This window comes from Labeo rohita, chromosome 7, assembly GCF_022985175.1.
Source record: "Labeo rohita strain BAU-BD-2019 chromosome 7, IGBB_LRoh.1.0, whole genome shotgun sequence".
NCBI lineage: Eukaryota > Metazoa > Chordata > Actinopteri > Cypriniformes > Cyprinidae > Labeo > Labeo rohita.
The window spans coordinates 43,566,351-43,580,413 of record NC_066875.1 but is presented as its reverse complement, the minus strand read 5'-3'; the positions used below and the strand labels follow the sequence as shown (position 1 = coordinate 43,580,413).

The window sequence follows — 14,063 nt, the reverse complement described above, 5'->3', positions numbered from 1 at the left end:
AGTTAAAAGAATGTCAACTTTTACACATAGTGCCACTCAGCAATGTCACTTCCAAAGCAGTGGACCAATCAGAAGAACTCAGAGGCGGGGCAAGCATTGCAAGCTTCTGTTTACAGTAGCAAGATGGCATCATATAATAATGGCAACATGGTGGAGGAGGTGCTCATAGTGGCTGTGGTCGGATACCCTGAATTATATAACATTTTTTTTTAATTAAAAAAAAAGGAATTGTGCTGCTTGCCTATTTCTATTATTTTCGTTATTGTTGTTATTACATCATATCTAAAAAGTGTGTCTGGAGACTTTTGCGTTCTATGCTGTGCTTTTTTAAAAATCATTCCTAAGCGTCGCATATATTTATCTATTATGCATATATAAATACACACACACACACACATATATATATATATATACATATTATATATATATATATATATTTTTTTTCTTCTTCCCTTTAAGAAAAATGTTGTTTACATATTAAATATATTTATATATCAATTATATGAATATAAATATATATAAATATAAATACATGTAAATATTTTTAAAATATATACTGTATGTGTGTGTATTTATATATACATAATAAATAGTATATACACAGTAGACACATATATTGTGTAAACAAAACTTTTATTTTGGATGGATTTAACCGCGGTTAATCATTTGACAGCCCTAAAATAAATAAATAAATAAATAAATAAATAAATAAATAAATAAAACTCACGTTGGGTCTTCCAAGGCTACTTTGGTTTCTTCCAACTCTTGAGCCTGTTTCAACCAGGGCAGCTTGGCTTCAACAGGTTGGCTCTCTAAGAAAGCAACAAACAAGTAAACAAACACAATATTAGACAACATTATTGTTAATGAAACTTGTAAGCATGCATCAAGTACAGCAATAAAAGCTTCCTCTCTATTGACAGATCACCAAGTGTGGTCTGAAAAAAACAGCGTATGCTGGTTAGGTATGTTCTGAAGCATGGCTGCTGGTTTAAGCTAGTCTTTAGCTGGTCCAAAGCTGGTCTTAAACAACTAGCTCCTGCTCAGGACCATCTTAAACCAGCTCCAACCAGCTGCCATGCTTCAAAACATACTTAATCAGCATACAGTGCTGTTTTTTTTCAACAGGGTAAAACTATCAAAGGGCAAAATATATCAACTCTACTAAAAAGGCCATCTGGAAGAATGCTGATCTATGCTGGTTGCAAAACTTTCTGGTTAAGCTAGTTAAAATGTCTGCATGCCAGCATCTAACACACAACAGAAAGTGCTCTTTTTATAGGTATTGAAACACTAGCTAACCGCAGTACAGAATTTAATCTCAGATATTAAAAAATCTAAAATTACAAAACATTTTTGAGGTTCATAATTGTAAAAAGTGGTGCTTGGCTACTTATCAGAGGCGATTAGTTGCGAGTGGTGTGGAAAAATCAAATCAAATCAAGATCTGGGCTGATAACCAAAAGGTTGTAGGTTCAAGCCCCGTAACCATCGCCCATTGTATTCAAGCAAAGACGCACGACCTCATGTTAGACCGAGGAGGACCATCCCGGTATTAAGTGTTCTGTAAACTGTTTTGGAAGAAAGTGTCAGATAAAAGATGACAAAAAGATACAGTAAGCCAAGCCGGTGCGAGATCCGTGCCGAGGGACACTCACATTTCACCAGAAACCCCTCTTGCAATGAACATCTGTAGTACCATCACCAGGTCATACGTCTTACTGAAGGTTACAAAGCCAGTTTGAGTCCGGCTGCTTCCCCTCCAACCCCCAACCCAAACACAGCTAATAAAGCTCAACATAAATCTCCATGTGACAACCAAATATTTATGCAAGCAACCATTTATTGATCTGGAACAGGATTATCACAGCTGTCGGTGACTGTGGGACAGCAGTAAAGTCTCGCGGCGGAACATGCCGAGGGCTCAGGGTTTGGCTCTTCGGTTGGGGTTTCTGGGTTTCTCTGATGGCAGACGTCCTCGGATTTGGCGTGCGGGAAGGTCGGGATGAAATAGCAGGCTATGGAGCCTCTGTCATTTCAACCCACTGAGTTTTTACAAGCATGTCAGGCTCAAGTTAAGTGTGGAATTGATTGATTCAAAGAGAATTATTGGTGAAAAAAAGCGCACAGATGTTTCTGGTTATGCTTTCTTGAATTTTGGCATTGTTGCGTAGCTGATATTACATTTAAAGGAGTACACTACTGTTTAAAAGTTTGGGGTTGGGCAGACTTTTTACCGTTTTATAAAAAAGGTCTCTCATGCTCACCGAGGCTACAATTATTTAATCATGTTAATCATATTTAATGCAGTAAAAACTGTAAAATTCTGAAATATTATTACAATTTATTACAATTACAATCAAATAACTGTTTTCTATTTGAATATAATTTAAAATGCAATTTATTTCTGTGATGCAAAGCTGAATTTTCAGCATCCTTATTGCAGTCTTCAGTGTCACATGATCCTTCAGAAATCATACTAATATGCTGATTTGCTGCTTTAGAAACATTTCTGATCATTATTAATGTTGAAAACAGTTGAGCCGGTTATTATTTTAGCAGAAACCAAGTCTTTACTGCCCCTTTGGATCAATTTAATGCATTCTTGCAGAATAAAAACATTAATTTCTTTATATCTAAAATTCTTACTTCACTCAAAAATGAAATACTACTTATTCTCATTTCATTTCCAACCTGTGCATTTCTTCTGTGGGACACAAAAGGAGAATTATAAGAGATCTTTAAGTTGCTCTTTGAGTTTGGAATGACATTATGGTGATTTAATTATGTCAGAATTTTCATTTTTGGGAGTACACTACTGTTCAAAAGTTTGTGGTTGGGAAGACTTTTTACTGTTTTTGAAAAAAGTCTCTAATGCTCCCAGAGGCTACAATTATTTAATCAAAAATACAGTAAAAACAATAAAATTCTGAAATATTATTACAATTTCAAATAACTGTTTTCTATTTGAATACAATTTAAAATGTAATTTATTTCTGTGATGCAAAGCTGAATTTTCAGCATCATTATTTCAGTCTTCAGTGTCACATGATCTTTCAGAAATCATTCTAATATGCTGATTTGCTGCTTTAGAAACATTACTGATTATTATTAATGTTGAAAACAGTTGAGCTGGTTATTATTTTAGCAGAAACCAACTCTTTACTGGCACTTTAGATCAATTTAATGCATTCTTGCATTAATTTCTTCATATCTAAAAGTCCTACTCCACTCAAAAATTAAATACTACTTATTCTCATTTCATTTCCAACCTGTGCATTTTTTCTGTGGGACACAAAAGGAGAATTATAAGGGATCTTCAAGTTGCTCTTGGGTTTGGAATGACATTATGGTGATTTAATTATGACAGAATTTTCATTTTTGGGTGAAGTATTCCTTCAGAATACACTACTGTTCAAAAGTTTGTGGTTGGAAAGACTTTTTACTTTTTTTGAAAAAAGTATCTAATGCTCACCAAGGCTACAATTATTTAATCAAAAATACAGTAAAAACAATAAAATTCTGAAATATTATTACAATTTCAAATAACTGTTTTCAATTTGAATATAATTTAAAACGTAATTTATTTCTGTGATGCAAAGTTGAATTTTCAGCATCATTACTGCAGTCTTCAGTGTCACATGATCCTTCAGAAATCATTCTAATATGCTGATTTGCTGCTTTAGAAACATTTCTGATCATTATTAATGTTGAAAACAGTTGAGCCGGTTATTATTTTAGCAGAAACCAACTCTTTACTGCCATTTTAGATCAATTTAATGCATTCTTGCAGAATAAAAACATTAATTTCTTCATATCTAAAAGTCCTACTCCACTCAAAAATAAAATACTACTTATTCTCATTTCATTTCCAACCTGTGCATTTCTTCTGTGGGACACAAAAGGAGAATTATATGGGATCTTCAAGTTGCTCTTTGGGTTTGGAATGACATTATGGTGATTCAATTATGACAGAATTTTCATTTTTGGGTGAAGTATTCCTTCAATGAAAATTTGGAGGATTTAAGCAAAGCTTGTAAATGTAAAACACGTGTGAGGAGGAAAGTGTTAGACGTCTAGATGACAAACACCTCCTGTAATGTGCCTGAACTCACATGTCTTCTGTCTCGAATGAGGAAGTTTGATTCATGAGCCGACGGGACTACGTTTGGCATGACTTGGCATGAAAAAAAGTGCAATTTATTCATGCACTCTGACAAATCACTTGAACTAATTACAAAAGACTGCATGACAAGAGTGTCTTGCCAAAAAGACGTAACATATTTAAGTGAGAAAAGACACGGTCACACGGAGAGACCAAGACGAAAAAATGCTATTGAACTGAGTTTTCAGCCATGCTTCAACTTAGAAAAATGGATAAAATAAAATAAAATAAAATAAAATAATAAAGAGCTGTAATATAAAGTTAAACAATACAATTTAATTAAATAAAATAAATTAAAAATAAATAAATAAATAGGAGTTGACAAGAGTATAGACCTATAATGTTAGGATAATAAAATAAAATAAAGAGTGCAGAGCTATAATAAAAGGTTAATCAATAAACTAAACTAAACTGAGCTAAACAAAACTAAACTAAACTAAAATAAAAGTAAAATAAAAGTAAAAATCATGGAAATAAATGAAATTAAATGAAAACATAAAATAAAATAAAAGGAGTACAGAGCTAAAATATAAGGTTAAACAATAAAATATAAAATAAAATATAAAATAAAATAAAATAAAAAATTAAGAGTTCAGAGCTATAATATAAGGTAAAATAAAGAGTGCAAAGCTATAATATAAGGTTAAACAATAAAATAAAATAAAATAACAAAATGAATACAATAACATAATATTAAAAAAGTGTTCAAGGAGTAGAGCTATAAAAAATAAAATAAAATAAAATCATGGAAATAAATGAAATGAAATAAAAAATAATAAATAATAAAAAAATAAATAAGCTAATAAAAGCTCAAATATATATATATATAAAAAAAAAATAAAAAACAGTACAGAGGTATAATATAAACAAAATAAAATAAAATAAAATAAAATAAATGTTAAAAAGTGCTGAAGGAGTACAAAGCTATAAAAAACGGTAGTATAAAAAAATAAAAAATAAAATAAAACAAAACAAAATAAAATAAAATAAAGTAATAATCATAGAAATAAATTAAATGAAATAAAAAAAAATAAAATAAAAAGAGTACAGAGGTATAATATAAACAATAAAATAAAATAAAGTAAAATAAATGTTAAAAAGTGCTGAAGGGGTACAGAGCTATAAAAAATGGTAGGATAATAAAATTAAAAATAAAAATAAAATAAAAATAAAAATAAAAACAAAATAAAATAAAATAAAATCTGTAAGTGTGTAAGAATGAGATTAAATAAAATCACTGTTATAAAATTAATTAGATTTATGGACATTGTCGATAAAATTGAATCACTTGTTGCACTAATCTGTTTTTACATTTTGTCACATAAATAACACAAACACATTCATGGCCATAAATCCATTCAATAGTGAAATTTTCAACCATTTGTTGAATTCATTTCTGATATGATGGTGTGAATTATATTACCTTGCTAATTGATTTCACTGGTGGCTAGAAAAAACAACTGAGATCATAATGAGCTCTCAAAAGAGATTTCACTTCTCATGTTTTCTCCTGTGGGAAAGACACTAAAAGAAACATGTCAGAAGAAACCAGGATCTGACAGAAAAAGAACATGACAGACAGGGAGACGTCTCAGGTATTAATTAGCTCCACAGCAAGAAACAGCGCTAAAATGCACCGTGACTGACTCTCGATGAGCTCACAGTGTCTGCCTGTACTTGTGGAGCATTTCATATTCAGATCACACGTTATTTCATGAACGTCTGTCTGTGGCACACACTTTACTCTCCTGTCTGACAGCTGTAGGCACTGACTGTTCCCTTAAGGAGTCTGCGTTGGCTGTGCTCCAAAGTCTAGTGAGCTTCCCTGCTGCCTACATAGGCAACATCCTACACTGAGATAGAACACTCTACACAGATTCTAAAATACAAATGACATAAATGATAAACGTTTCTTTCCTGCAGTCTACTATCTGGCATGGATTTTTTTTAGTGCACATTCTCATTATATTGTCTGTGATGGATACATGCAATGCTGCAAAATGGGGTTCCTTAAAGGGCAGCATAATTTTATTACTAGGTTTTGGAACAGAGTCTTTAAATGCTTTCCTGAAACAAATAAGTTCTAACAGCATTTTAATCATATCAATGTTTTAATGTTAGTTTTTATTAGTAGATGAATGGAGCTCAGCAGTGACTGCTCACTTTATCAGCGGTCTTGGCTCTAGATTTATTTCCCATTTATTTTCTCTGAAGGCATTTCAGAAAATTCTTCGGTAAAGAGTTCAAAGCCTTGAACGAAACTAACTAGCTATGATGAATCACGGTATTACATCGTCTGATTAGACAAAAAAACAAAGAAACGCATGAGTGAAAGAAGGCAGCACCGAATGTATATTTCACCAAGAAGGCTATCCTAGAAGGAATCATGACAAGCTCAATGAAAAAAGGTAGAGAAATATTACTGAAATTTAATTTAATACTGAAAAGTATTAGGAAATGATCAATCCAATTAAAAATGTACTTTTTTACTTTTTAGAACCACTTTTAAATGCAGTGGTTCTCAACCGCGGTCCACGTGTTGAGAGTGTTCAAAAACCTGGACATATAAGGGATTCTAGTCATGAAAATAAAATAAAATAAAATAAAAAGAGTACAGAGCTTTAATATAAGGTTAAACAATAAAATAAAAACAAAACAAAACAAAACAAAAGTCATGGAAATAATGAAATAAAATGAAATGAAAAATAATAAAATAAAACAAAAAATAAAATCAAATAAAAACACAAAATCAAATAAAATAAAAAGAAACACAGTGGTTCTCAACTTAATAAAACAAAATGAAATGAAATAAAATAAAAAAAAATTGTCATGAAAATAAATGAAATGAAATATTAAAAAAATAAATAAAATAAAATAATGAAATAAATTATAGTCATGGAAATAAATGAAATGAAATGAAATGAAATAAAAAGGTCACAGAAATAATGAAATAAAATGAAATGAAATGAAAAATAAAATAAAACAAAAAATCTAATGAAAGTCATGAAAATAATGAAATAAAATAAAATAAAACAAAATAATAGAAAACAAAACGAAATAAAATAAAATGAAAGCTGTGTAAATAAATGAAACGAAAAAATGTAATAAAAATAAAATGTGGTGGTTCTCAACTAAATTAAACAAAAAAATGAAATGAAATGAAATAAAATGAAATAAAATAAAAAATGAAAAAAAAAGTCATGAAAATAAATGAAATTAAATATTTAAAAAATAAATAAAATAAATTATAGTCATGGAAATAATAAAATAAAATAAAATAAAATAAAATAAAATAAAATAAAATAAAATAAAATAAAATAAAATAAAATAACTCAGTGGTTCTCAACTAGGGTCCACAGGGGTTGCAAAATGACTTAAATTAATTAAAAATGAAAAGAAAAAAAAAAAGATATATTATTAGCTAAAAACAGGCCAAAAACAAGTTGTGAACTGACATCATATTTCATATATTAATTTTTCCCCTCAACAACTGGCATTTTTACTTAAGAAGCAGGGTTTTTAGCGTCTTCGAAAACCCAAATATGTAAGGGATTATTAAATGTGTGATTTCTAGACCTGGCCAAGACAATCATGGAATTAAAATAAAATAAAATAAAATATAATAAAATATAATAAAATAAAATAAAATAAAATAAAATAGTCTCAGAATCAGAACAGTTAAAAAGCATTAACCTCGCATGTGCAGTTCCTGCCTATGCAGAACAGTATGTATGCTGTATAAGGTTATATTTCAGTTAGGATGCTGACTTACAAAGCAGCTGACTATTTTGGCAGCAGTCAGCAAAGTAGCTCGACTGTCGATCTCATTAAAATGATGTGGATCTGTGTGTTGTTGTTTGTACCTCGTGGTTTGTGGCAGGCGACGGGCACCAGGCAGTCCTCTTTGATTTGGGGTTTGAGGTGAGGATTGCAGCCTCCAGTATGTTGTCCAAGGTGATCCACACACAGCACCACTCTGTACCGCAAACCTGGGCCGCAGGTGACCGTGCACTGGATAACACAGGTACAAAAACACAAACTAATAGATGGAGCGCTCCAGGCATGTTGCATGGACACAGATTCAATTCACCAGGTTCTTGAACAGAGCTACAGATGGTGATCAGAAATGAAAGAGGTCAGTAAAGGTCACTCACCTGAGACCATTCCATGGCCATCCACTGCGGACACTCAAAGTTGTTGCAGCTCTGTTTGCTGACTGGTCGAGGGGAGTGTGTGCACTTCCATTCCTCGACCTGCACGACCTGCCCGTGAATGTCCTCCTCCAAACACACCACACTTCTCTCCTGAGAGCCTCCTCCACACGACACCGAACACGACGTCCACGGGTTCTGCTCCCAGCTGCAACAATATTACATACTTAGTACATTAGTAGTAACTTATCTAAGTAATTTAGATAAGTAGTTACTTTGTTATATTATGCAACGTGTTGTATTTAGGGCTTGACAGTAACAGCCACTGTGGCTAATGGCCTTCCAAAATGACTAGCCATGCAGCATTTTCACTGGCCATATATTTGTTGTTGGGGAATTAAATTTTTTATGACTAAAATCACTGCGTACTAAAGTTTATTTAAATAGATTTCCAGGTTTTTTTCGTTTTTGTCTAAAATGCATGAGTCATCTTTCATTTAAAATAAAATAAAATAAACGTTAAGTGAAATACTACGTATAAAACGCTAGCTGCAAAGTCATTTCTTATTTTAGTCTATTTTAGTTTATTTGTTTACAGTGGCAATGCACATTAATAAACATGACAGTAAATGTGCCAGAATTAGCCAAAAAGGCTATTTTTCACCCTTGACAGAATGTTAAAAATCACCCTAAAACAAAAACAGAGCATTTTCCACAAATATACACAATTTTGTTTATCTTACTGCACTAAAGAAGCTAAAATTGAAACTGAAAACAAAAATGAAAACTATGTAGACACTTTAAAAAACAAAAACTAAAAAAAAAGACAATTACTAAATCTTAACTAATATTAACATGAAAACAGAAAATATAAAAATAACAACATTAGAACAGAAACAAAAAATATAAATATTAATAAAACCTAAAAATAGTATCTCAGTGATACCAGTATAACCCCAAAACTTTAAACGATTGTGTATTTATTGAAAGTATTACTTTTAAATATACACTACCAGTATGAGTTTTTGGACAATAAGATTTATAATGTTTTTTAAAGAAGTCTCTTCTGCTCACTAAGCCTGCATTTATTTGATCCAAAATACAGCAAAAACAGAAATACTGTGAAATTAAATTTTTACTATTTAAAATAACTGCTTTCTATTTGTACACATTTTAAAAAATAATTTATTCCTGAGATCAAATCTGAATTTTCAGCATCATTACTCCAGTCTTCAGCGTCACATTATCCTTCAGAAATCATTCTAATATGCTGATGTTTTTATTATTATTATTTTTGAGATTCTTTGACAAACCGAAAGATCCAAAGATCAGCATTTATCTGAAATAAAAAGCTTTTGTAAGATTATACACTATACAATTAAAAAGCTTAGAGTCAGTATACTTTTGTTGTTGATGTTGGGAAATAAATTATCGAAATTAATCCTTTTATTTTGCAAGGACGCTTTAAATTGATCAAAAGTGATGATACGGAAATTTATAATGTTACAAAAGATTTCTATTGCAGAAAATGCTGTTCTTCTGAACTTTCTATTCATTAAAGAAACCTGAAAAAATCTTGTGTTCAATGTTTTTTGAGCAGCAAGACAGAACAATTTTCTGAAGGATCATGTGACTGGAGTAATGATGCTACAAATTCAGTTTTGAAATCACAGGAATAAATTACATTTTAAAATATATTCAAATAGAAAACAGCTATTTTAAATAGTAAAAATATTTCAGAATTTTACTGTTTTTGCTGTATTTTGAATCAGATAAATGCAGGTTTGATGAGCAGAAGCGACTTCTTTAAAAAAACATTAAAAATATTACTGTCCAAAAACGTTTGACTGGTAGTGTATAACTTTAAATCTTTCTTGAAGCCGTCCAGTATTAAAACTTCTTCCTAAGAGGCATTTTAAGCTTTCAGACTTGTCAAATTGACATTCAAAGTTTGTTCTGACGATTGATGTTAAATTCTGTCAGTGAGCATCAGTGATCTGTATCAGTATGTGAGCAGTGTGCTGTACGCAGTAAATAACTTCATACCGAGGTAGAGGCTGGTACTGGTCGTAGGGCATCACTTCCTTGAAGCCATCACTGCAGAGAAACAAACACCATTAGCCCTTCAAGCCATTATCCACACGATTGTAAGTTGATGTCTCATGCACAGATGCTCTTTGGTTTATTGAGATTCATTCTCCGCTCATTGTGTTTTATAATTAAGGCTGTGCTGCAGAGATCGATAAGACAGAACTAGCCTTTCGAGGCAGGGGTCCATGTTGCACTCCTTGAGTTTGGGTGTGGGTTTGGTGTTCTCTGGGAAGCTGTGGCACAGATGCTCCGCAACCGGTTTGTTGTAACGAATGTCCATGCAATCAGCCGAATTGAGCTGGTAACCTTCAGGGATGAGACAAACCACCATTAAGCATCAAAACATATAGCCAAATGTTTATCAGAAATCAATATTAGCCAAAAATGCATTCAACTTCTTTGAGAATCTAAAAACAATTACAGTTTATGACAACTGCATCCTGTGATGCCCACCTTTTAAATAGCATGCAAGATAACGCATGCATGAATCATGTTAACGCATGATATACGGGTAACAAAATCAATTATATGCCAATATTAGAAATCATTTTAATTTATCCATATTGCCATTGGTCAATATATATCAGAAAATATTGAATATTTACTTGCACTTGCTGATAATCTTCAGGCACGAGACAAAGCACCATCAAGCACCAAAACTAACAGTCAAATGTTTATCATAAATCAACAATTACTGTTAATGACCATTGCACCCTATGTAGGGAGCATTTTGAATAGTATGCATGATAATGCATGCACATATCATATATTAATGCATGATATATAGGTAGCACATCAGTTATCTGCCAATATTAGACACAGACACAACATTTTTGGTATTGAAAGTGGTTGATATTGGATAGATTTAATTTTTTTTTTTTTTTGTGTACAGTTGACTTCCCCCATATATATATATATATATATTATATATTTGCCATCATCTAACATTCAAAGTTACTTTTAAGAACGCTAACCAATTTTACCTTTGTAATCTTTAGCAAATAAATATCCATTATTATATGGAACGATACCAGTCAAGAGGTTTTGAACAATAAGATTTTTAAAGTTTTTTTTTTAAAGAAGTCTCTTCTGCTCACCAAGCCTGCATTTATTTGATCCAAAGTCCAGCACAAACAGTACATTTGTAAAATATTTTTACTATTTAAAAAAACTGTTTTCTATTTTAATATATATTAAAATATAATTTATTCCTGTGATTTCAAAGCTGAATTTTTAGCATCATTACTCCAGTCACATGATCCTTCAGAAATTATTCTGATATTCTGATTTGCTGCTAAAAAACATTGATTATTATTATTATGTTGAAAATAGCTTAGCGGATTTTTTTTTTTCAGGTTTCTTTGATGAATAGAAAGTTCAGAAGGACAGCATTTTCTGAAATAGAAATCTTTTGTAACATTATAAATTTCTGTATCATCACTTTTGTTCGATTCAAAGCATCCTTGCTGTATAAAAGTATTAATTTCTATAATCCTCCCCCCAAAATAAATAAATAAATAAATAAATTAATTAATTAATTATACTAGCTCCAAGCTTTTGAATTGTATAGTGTATAATATTACAAAAGCTTTTTATTTCAGATAAATGCTGATCTTTGGATCTTTTCTATTCATCAAAAAATTCTGAAAAAAATTACTCAACTGTTTTAAATATTGATAATAATTATTTATTATTATTATAATGTTTCTTGAGCAGCAAATCAGCATATCAGAATGATTTCTGAAGGATCATGTGACACTGAAGACTGGAGTAATGATGCTGAAAATTCAGCTTTGACCATAGGAATAAATTATATTTTAAAATATATTCAAATAGAAAGCAGTTATATTAAATAGTAAAAATATTTAACAGTATTACTTCTTTTGCTGTATTTTGGATCAAATAAACACAGGCTTGTTGAGCAGAAGAGACTTCTTTAAAAAAAAAATAAATAAATAAAAATCTTAGTATTCGAAAACGTTTGACTGGTAGTGTTGGAATTACAGACTGGAACACATTTTTGGTATTGACATTAGTTGATATTCGATATATTTCAACTTTTTTTTAATTGTACAGTTAATTTCCCCCAATTTATATTTGCCCTCATCTAAAAACACTAACCCATTTTTACCTCCATAATCTTTAGCGAATAAACATCCATTATTATATTGCGCATTACAATTTTGTAATTAAAATTCACTTGTTGCATTTATAAACACTGAGTTCTGTTTTATTTTTGATTTATTTAGACCAAATAGTGAAGAATTTTAGCATTATAAGTTATCAGCTATAATCTGAAAATAATTTTTGTTTTATCTGTAACACTGAATGTGTTACGTGTCGTGCTGGACGGACGAGACGGGAAACAAGATACAATACAAACAGAAACTTTAATATAAATCTTCATACGAATCAGGCAGGAACAGGCAGGAACACAGCGAAACATCCACGAACACCAAACAACATCAAGGACCGACAGAGAACTCAGAATACAAACAGACTTATAAAGGGTGAGACTAATTACAGACAGGTGAAGGAGATGACGATAATGAGGACTAAACCAAAGTAAGCAGAACGACGGGGGAGACAATGGGAGAAACCAATGACATTTACAGACATGAATGTGACATTACGCCCCCCTCCGAATAGGCGCGTCTCGTGCCGTATAACATCCAAAGGGGAGGGTAGGTGGGCAGTTCAGGAGGCCATGGCGGATCGGGGAGTTCAGGAGGCCATGGCCGGACAGACAGTACAGGGAAATACAACACAGTCCAGGGGGGTGACGAAGGTGGGAGGAGCCAAGGAGGACACAGGAGGGACCCGGAGCAGGAGAAGCAGAGAGAGACCAAGACCGCAGCCATGATGACGACCCACGGTGGAGCCGACGAAGGGAGGAGCCATGGTGGAGGAAGGGCTGACGACTCCAGGGGGCCGACCGACGGAGGCGGAGCCTCTGGCGGAGGAGCCCGAGGCGGAGACGGAGAGCCGAAGATCCAGGGCGACACCGAGGATCCGGAAGGCCAAGGCGGAGCCCTAGGGTCTGGCGACCAAGGCGTAGGCGGAGATCCGGAGGTCCGCGGCGGAGCCGGAGCGACAGAGGATGGAGGCTGTGCCGGAGGGAGGGAGGAGTCCTTAGGAGCCGGTGGGACGGAGTGACGAGGCGCAGCCGGAGGAACAGAGTCCTGAGGTGACGGAGGGACGACGACCGACCAGGGCGGAGCCGGAAAGACAAGGGAGCCCGGTGGAGCTGGTGGACCGACAGGCGACGATGGAGATGAGGGTGCTGAGAGCCATGGTGGAGCCGCAGGGTCGGAGGGCCGAGGCGGAGTTCTGGACTCTGAGGCTGGAGGCGGAGATGAGGGATCCTCCAGCCCTGACACCGATGGAAGCTGGTAGACCCGTGGTGAGCCCACTGCACAGGTGGTGGGCTGAGGGTGAGCAGAGGGGCTGTCAGGGGACAGCGGTGACCAGACAGACGTTGACATAGGTAGAAGAGGGAGGGTGGGTAGGAATTCCATACAGGCAGGTTGATCATAACAAGTAGATAATTCAGTAAAGAAGTCTATTAAATCCCCAGAGTTATTTTCTAGAACTTAAGCAGAGAAGTCAATCAAGACCCCAGAGTTGTCTTCCAGCTCACCCCCAGCAGTGGTGCA

The 14,063-nt window shown here is 33.3% G+C and overlaps 1 protein-coding gene across 1 annotated transcript in view; it reads right to left on the bottom strand.

The window, feature by feature from the left end:
- Positions 1–14,063, bottom strand: part of adamtsl3 (ADAMTS-like 3) — a 239,481-nt gene that overhangs the window by 64,068 nt on the left and 161,350 nt on the right. The window contains exons 11-15 of the mRNA XM_051115284.1: positions 10,575–10,713; positions 10,363–10,413; positions 8,320–8,524; positions 8,029–8,176; positions 728–812 (exon numbers count right to left, since the gene is read on the bottom strand). Coding sequence (XP_050971241.1) covers positions 728–812; positions 8,029–8,176; positions 8,320–8,524; positions 10,363–10,413; positions 10,575–10,713 — 628 coding nt within the window. The remainder of the gene's footprint in view (positions 1–727; positions 813–8,028; positions 8,177–8,319; positions 8,525–10,362; positions 10,414–10,574; positions 10,714–14,063) is intronic.